At 44.5% G+C, this 6,851-nt stretch overlaps 1 protein-coding gene across 2 annotated transcripts in view; it reads right to left on the bottom strand.

Annotated features, from left to right (window-relative positions):
- Positions 1-6,851, bottom strand: part of GRIA1 (glutamate ionotropic receptor AMPA type subunit 1) — a 280,768-nt gene that overhangs the window by 110,038 nt on the left and 163,879 nt on the right. For both annotated transcript variants that reach the window (XM_006766280.2, XM_006766279.2), the window contains exons 6-7: positions 3,096-3,257; positions 938-1,105 (exon numbers count right to left, since the gene is read on the bottom strand). In XM_006766280.2, the coding sequence (XP_006766343.1) occupies positions 938-1,105; positions 3,096-3,257 (330 nt within the window). The remainder of the gene's footprint in view (positions 1-937; positions 1,106-3,095; positions 3,258-6,851) is intronic.

The raw sequence follows: 6,851 nt of genomic DNA, 5'->3' as shown, positions 1-6,851 counted from the left end.
AGAAACCCTCTCTCCCACCTCCTCATTGTCATGACTAAATAAAGAGAAGTCTGTAGGGGATTTGAATGATCACAAGGTCACACAGAGGGTATATCAAAGTCACACAGAGAGCCAGGGACCCAGCTGAACTTGAAACCAGCTCTCCTGCTTCCTGGTTAAGAGCCCTTCTTGCCACCCAGGTTGCTTCCTAGGCTGCATCACTGCCTCATGGCGGTATCAGAATATCCGCCCAGGGACGTCATTAAGATGGGAGAGGCAAGGGAGTTAAAAGGGTTGTGTAGCTGAGGGCAAGTTCCTAGGTTCTTCTAAGTCGGGAATGTTAAATACCAGAGCCCACGTGTATAATTTTTTTGTCTTGCTTCTTCAGAAGACATGTTCCTAATTGGAGATTTATACTCGTCCCTATTGAATCTGGATTCAGCCTCAAAATCCTTTGCAATTGATTGGAGTGGGCGTGACCATTTTCTGTCCCTGCTCTTTAACTGTTCTTCAGTGCAAACAAAATTAATGATTGCAGTGCTGAGAAGCAAGGGAAATGAATCGCAAGTAACTGAGACTCACTGTCCGAGCTCCTTCATGAAATGTGCACAGAGAGCAAAGGTCATGAAGAAATCCTAAAAGCCGGGGCACGACGCGAGAGTCTCTAGGAGACCACTGAAGTGGTTCAGTCTCATCTCTGTGTATTTCAAGTCCCCTTTCCAAATACAGAATCGTTGCCATCACTTTTTAGCATAGTCCCTAAGCAGAAAATACAGCTTTTACACTACCAGGAATTACTATTGTTTTTAATTTCTACATGAGCTTCCATGTAATGCCACAGTGCAGTGGTGCTCCAAACAGGCACGTTCCACCTTTTAAATAGCAACATTTCAGCTGAGACTGATGTTGCTTTGTCCTATGAGGCTCCCAGAAGATGGGCAGACACTGGCAGTCTCACCTGCTGCAGGGCTCTCTGGATGTCGATCCCCTGGCCCCAGGGCACAGCTGGGTTAGCCAGGCAGTCCCCAGCATTTCCCCGGCGGGATATATCAATTCTTTGCCTCCTCAAGCTCTGGAAAGCCTCAGCCATCACCTTCACCCCATCGTAGGTGAGCGCAGAGGTGTACTGGTGGGAGGAATGGAGACAGTTAGGTGACAGAGAGCACTGACAGGGAGGCAGGAGGGAGCTGTGTCTGGGTAGATTCTTCCTGGTGATGAGCATGCCCGGAGTGGGCCAGGTACAGGGCATGGGAGGGAGGCAGTGGTGAACCAGGCGGTGCCTGCCCCTTACATGGGGGCTGCTATGAATTGCTAGCCAGCATTGCCCTCCTGAACTGTGTCTTGCTATCTGTGACTTTGGAAGAGAAGCTGGAAGTCTAGATTTTTGTGTGCAGTCTTGCAATTTTATAATGTTAGCTCATTGGGGGAAAAAAGAATGCATAGATTAAATTCAACACATCTGTATCATCTGATAGAGTCCATGAAAATACAGTTGTTTTCTCCATGTTAGAGTCACCAATTGGGAACTCAGAGGAGCTGTTTATTCCACCATCCCTTGTGACAGTAAAACAAAAAATAATCCAGGAAGGGTAAGCACTTAGCTATTTCTACATGTGGCTCACCCAGTGGCAGGTTTACAAGCTTTTCCTTTGTGCTTATTCATGATAACTCTCATTCCAGCCCCCGCCCCCCGCTCCCCCCTTTTGCCTAAAGGAGGATAAGATGTTGATGAAACAGAACCAGGATAACAATCCAGGATAATATTTCCTGGCTTTGGGACTCATGTCTGTCATCTTCGTTAATTAGTCCCCAATGCCTAGCATGTTCTCTGGCACATTCAAAGTTCACAACAGAGGGTTGTAGGATGAATACTAGTATATAGGTATTTTTCCAGTTTTTAACTTTCATTCTCTCACATTTGATATAATATGTACATATTACATTTTGCTATTTTTATAATCTGCTTCAATCTTTTCAAAACTGGGGTATTTGCATATTTATTAACTGCTATGTGGTTTGCTTATTTCTTTAAAACACATTTGTGATTTTGTTTGCTTAGGTTCATATTGAAATACATCTTCTTTTGAATTGCCAAGTGGGTTTGAGCAAAAGTAGGAGGAGACACATCCCAGTTAAATGTTCTGACACTCACAAAAAGATATTAGCCTAATGACATGAGAAAGTCACAGAGGATTCCCTGATTTGCCCAGATAAACAAATCTGGCCTCAGGATCCTGCTCAGGGCAGTGTTCCACAGAGTCACTGCCATGACATGGGAAAGAAAAATTACCTTCTGCCTATATTCTAAACCATTATCAAATAGCAAACAAAATAGATTTGGGCTGCAGGATTTAGAGCTGCATTGCTGGGAAGTGGGCAGCAGACAGTCCGCATGATAATTGGGAGTTGTCTCTCTGAGGCAGTGAAGTGCTTAATATTACTTAGATTTTCCTGATTTTTAGCTGTGTACATGGCTGACCAGAATAAGGGCTGGCTCACTGCACAACTCAAGGAAGCTCAATCAACAAACAAACAAAATGTGAACAGCATACTCTAGAGCTGTGCAAAATGGTGCCCCTGCCCAGAACAGAGACACCCTTTTTTCAGCCTTCACTGTGGCTAGCTGGGGCTAGGTTTCTAAGACATAGCCAGTAGCATGTGGGTGGAAGATCTATGTGCAACTTCTGAAGCGGGCTCTTAAAGGAAACAGTTGTGCTTTTTATTTTCCTGTTCTCCTTCCTGCTGGGTAGACTACTGAGGTAATGGTTGGAGCTTCAGCAGCCATTTGGGCTATAAGGTGGCTCCAAAAGCTGAGGCCAGCAGAATAAGAAAATAGAAGATGCCTGAGTGTTTAATGATTTAGATCTGTTAGATAAGCCCTGGATTGCTGACTTCTGAATTTTGTTTATATGAGAACAAAACAAAATGTCTCTTTGTTAAAACCATTGTCATTCTGGATTGTCTGATCTTTGGACCCTTAGTCATTATGGGTATATTTTCCTTAGCTTGTTCCTCTTAGAAAGCCTGTCCTTCTCAAATGGCTAACACTGTGCAGAAATCTGAGGCCGGCCATGGGGCCAGTTTGGTCCTTTATTCTCTGCTGCCCATCCCTTCACCTTAGGTCTCTTCCAGTCCACCCGGGTGTGGTCTCGAGAGTCGCTGTTCTTCCACTGCTGCATGATCTTGGCTGGGATGGTGTCTGTGTAGTTCACCAACTGGAAACCTGTCACATTTGCTCCACTCTCCTTGAATTTGTTTAAGTCAATGTCCATGAAACCCTGTGCAGGGAGGAGGAGGAAGAAGTCAGAATACGTTGCCTGGATAAATCCATTTAACCATGTTACAGAAACACAGGATTTTCCAAACTGTTCCAAAAGGTGCAACTGACTTAATAGAGAGGCAGTTGTGCCTCCCTTCCTTCTGAACTTGGTTATCCCTTAGTTTGTGCACAAAGTTGGCACAGTGGTTAAGAGTGCTTGCTTAGGAGCCAGCGGTACTTGGTTAAAGTAATGCCTCTGCTACTCACAGCTATAAGTGATGCTACATTGTACTAAGTTACCTGATGGTTTCTTGTCTCAGTAATGGAGGGTAGGTTATTGGGGAGAAAAAGCAATGCAATGATGCTTGTCAAGTGCATAGTGCAGACGGAATGACCAATAAATGGTGGCTTGGATTATTATGATGCCATAGATGCAGAAGAGAATAGAAACATAGGAGGTTGTCTCCTCTTCCACTCCCACCCTCCACCCCTTTGAGAGGAGGGGAATCTGAGTCCAAGCTCCCATGGGCTCCCCAGAGTCACAAAAGTCTGTGGAAGAGGCTGGATTCTGATCATCCCTTGCCCTGTGCTCTTTCCTGTACCACAGACTAGAGATTTACTCAGTGAGGCCTGAACAACTGTAACATCTACAAAGGATTCTTTAGTGGGAATGAAACTTTCCTTCTGATTTGGTGAAGTTCATTTTAACTCAGGAAGTCTTCAACTTAAACAGGAAATCTTGCATTTGTGTAATATATTCTATAATGTACAGTACTTTCATATCTTCAGCCTCATTTCCATTTATGAGTTTATAAAGTAGACATTATATGTCTATTTGCCAAATATAGAAACTGAGATGCAGTTGGAGAATCGACTTGCATAAAGGCAATTCACTGAGTTAGCTCTTTGCTCAGTCACACACTCCTTGTGCAACAAACATTTTTGAGAACCTATGAAGCACTATTCTAATAGTGAATAAAAAAAGTTCCTTCTTTTATGAAGCTTACATTCTAGTGAGCAAGACAAGTAAATATGTGGCATAGCATAAACAGTATTGTCTAGGAGACTATACTAGGTAGTAGCAATGAGTCCTATGGCAAAAGATAAAGTTGGACAAGAGGATGGGGAGAGGAGGGTGATGCCATGCTTTGGCTGGTAAGATCAGGAGGAGTCTCCCTGAAGAGGTGGTGTTGGCATGGGGACACAAGTGAATAGAAACCTTGTAGTGAGCTACGGGGACATCTGGGGAAGGACATTCTGAGCAAAGGCTCAGAGGTGGGAGGATGCTTGGCATGTTCCAGAAACAGAGGAAGAGAGGGCTAGAAATGCAGTCAAAGTGGCAGCCCAAGGCTGCTCACATAGAGCTTTGTGATTTGGGTTTCTTTTTAGGTCTTGTTGGTGGCCCACTGCAGGAATTTAAGCTGGGATCATAAGGTCAATGCCCTGTGGGCTCCAAGGCTTGGGAAAACTGTCAAATCCTAAGGGTGAAACTGGAAAATGATCAGGGGAAGCAACTGATGGATTGAGGGTGGGCAGAGCCCTGGATTGGTAGCCAGGAGCCCTAAGCCTGTCCAAGTCTCTTAATGTCTCCCTGACTTGAACTATTTTCATTTTTCCCCCTAAATATGTTTTTCTTCATTTCAGAGAGAGGAAGGGAAAGGGAAAAACGGATACAAGCATCAGTGATGAGAGGGAATCATCGATCAGCTGCCTCCTACAAGCCCCCCTAGTGTGGATTGGGCCCACAACCCAAGCATGTACCCAAACCAGGAATCGAACTGTGACCTCCTGGTTCATGAGTCACCGTTCAAACACTGAGCTACACTGGCCAGGCTGATCTAGTTTCTTTATTTAAAAGATCTAGCCATAAACAGCTTCATGACTCAAAGACACTCCCCTGACACTCTGCCTCTAAAGTTACCTGATTCTTTATTATTTGTATTTTAGAAACAAACCAAGCTGAGTCCCACTCAGATCCCTTGTCCTAGTTATTCTGGAAGTGTGTCTTCCTTGGATGGTTCCTTTCCACCTTTTGGATGCCAGATAAAATGCCATCTCTTCAGAGAGGTCTTTTCTGACCGTGCATGCAAAGATCCAGTTCTCACCTGTGGTCAATGCTGTTGGTGTCCTGCTCATTTCCACTCTCCTTCACACACTGATATTCTACTTTTTAGACTAACTGCAGCTATCTACTACTTCACCTGTATGTAAGGTAAGCCAGATGTGTCAGGGAGTTAATATGCCCAGAGCAGCTCTCAACTGATGATAGATGGAGAGTTAGCAGATCAGTACTCCAGAAGCAGATCAGTACTCTCCCCCTGGGTTGGAATAACGCTGCAGTGTGCTCTACACCATGCCTGCAGATCCCCTAATGAATTGAGTTCCTGTACTCCGCAGGGTTAAGTGCCTTGATTATGAGCCTTTAATGCTCACCTCTTCCCTACTTCACTTCCTTAATTCCCTGCTTTTGTTTCTAGTATTGGCATCCACAGAAAGTACGTGTATTTAAATCCTTGTCTTAAGACTCGCTTTTGGTAAACTTGATCAAGCTACAACCAACACTCAGCCTATCAGGTTTGTTCCTGTTAGGGTTTCTGCAGAGTATTTACACCATTTGAGGTTATCTCCTTCACTATTTGTTCCCTTGTCTTCTCTCCTTCCATTGGAATGTCAATTCCATGAGGGCAGGGACCTTTTCTGTTTTGTTCACTAATGCTTCCCAGAATCTAGCACCTAGAATAGTGCCTGGCACAGTGTAGATGCTTAATATATACTTGTTGAGTAAATGAATAAAAGCCAGAGACTTTCCTCAAGCAAGAATGCTGATTAGCCAGGGGAAATATGATCAGCAGGCAGCAAATGCCAGTGGATAATTTTCATTGGTTGGAAAGAGAAGCTCACGTTGGAAACATCTTTTGAGATTAATTTTGCCCATAGCCACAGTTTCCAGACTTTCACAGAGGTCCACTGATTTGCACATGGTTTTTGCAAGCTGTTACCACATATGAAATCAGAATTAGGTTCTTGTACCAAATATGCATTTGAAGATATTATACTATCTAAGAACACAGCTATCCCACCACTGGTTAAAAGCTAATCCATAGTTGAGAGATTTCCCATAATTTTTAGAGACTTTAAAAGGATCATTTTGTTCATAAAATAACTATTGAGAGAATGAAATTGAAATGATCTCCCGCAGTCAAATTCTGTCATTTGAAAATCCGTAACAAGCTCCTGGGCAGTTGGTACTGACTGCCCCATCTTGAACATAATGGAGTCCAAGGGAAATGGCAGAGTTCATTCAAACACTAGAGGCCCGGTGCACGAAATTTGTGCATGTGTAGGGTCCCTAGCCCTGGCTGGTGATCAGGGCTGATCTGTGGGGCGACCAGTGAGATGATCAGGGGACCCCCATTGGCACCTGGCACTGCCCACTGCCCACATCGCCTCCCACTGCTTCTGGTTGCCTCACTCTACAGGGTGATGTGAGCAATCGGGGGGCCCCTGCTGGCACCCACCTTGGCTGTCCTGGAGCCTGTAGGCTGGGGGAAGCTCCTGTGTTTAGTGTCTGCCCCCTGGTGGTCAGTGCATATCATAGCTTCCCATCGTTCCA

Source organism: Myotis davidii, unplaced genomic scaffold (assembly GCF_000327345.1).
Source record: "Myotis davidii unplaced genomic scaffold, ASM32734v1 scaffold18, whole genome shotgun sequence".
Classification (NCBI taxonomy): domain Eukaryota; kingdom Metazoa; phylum Chordata; class Mammalia; order Chiroptera; family Vespertilionidae; genus Myotis; species Myotis davidii.
The sequence above is the reverse complement of the archived record's forward strand: the minus strand, read 5'-3'. Positions and strand labels throughout refer to the sequence as shown.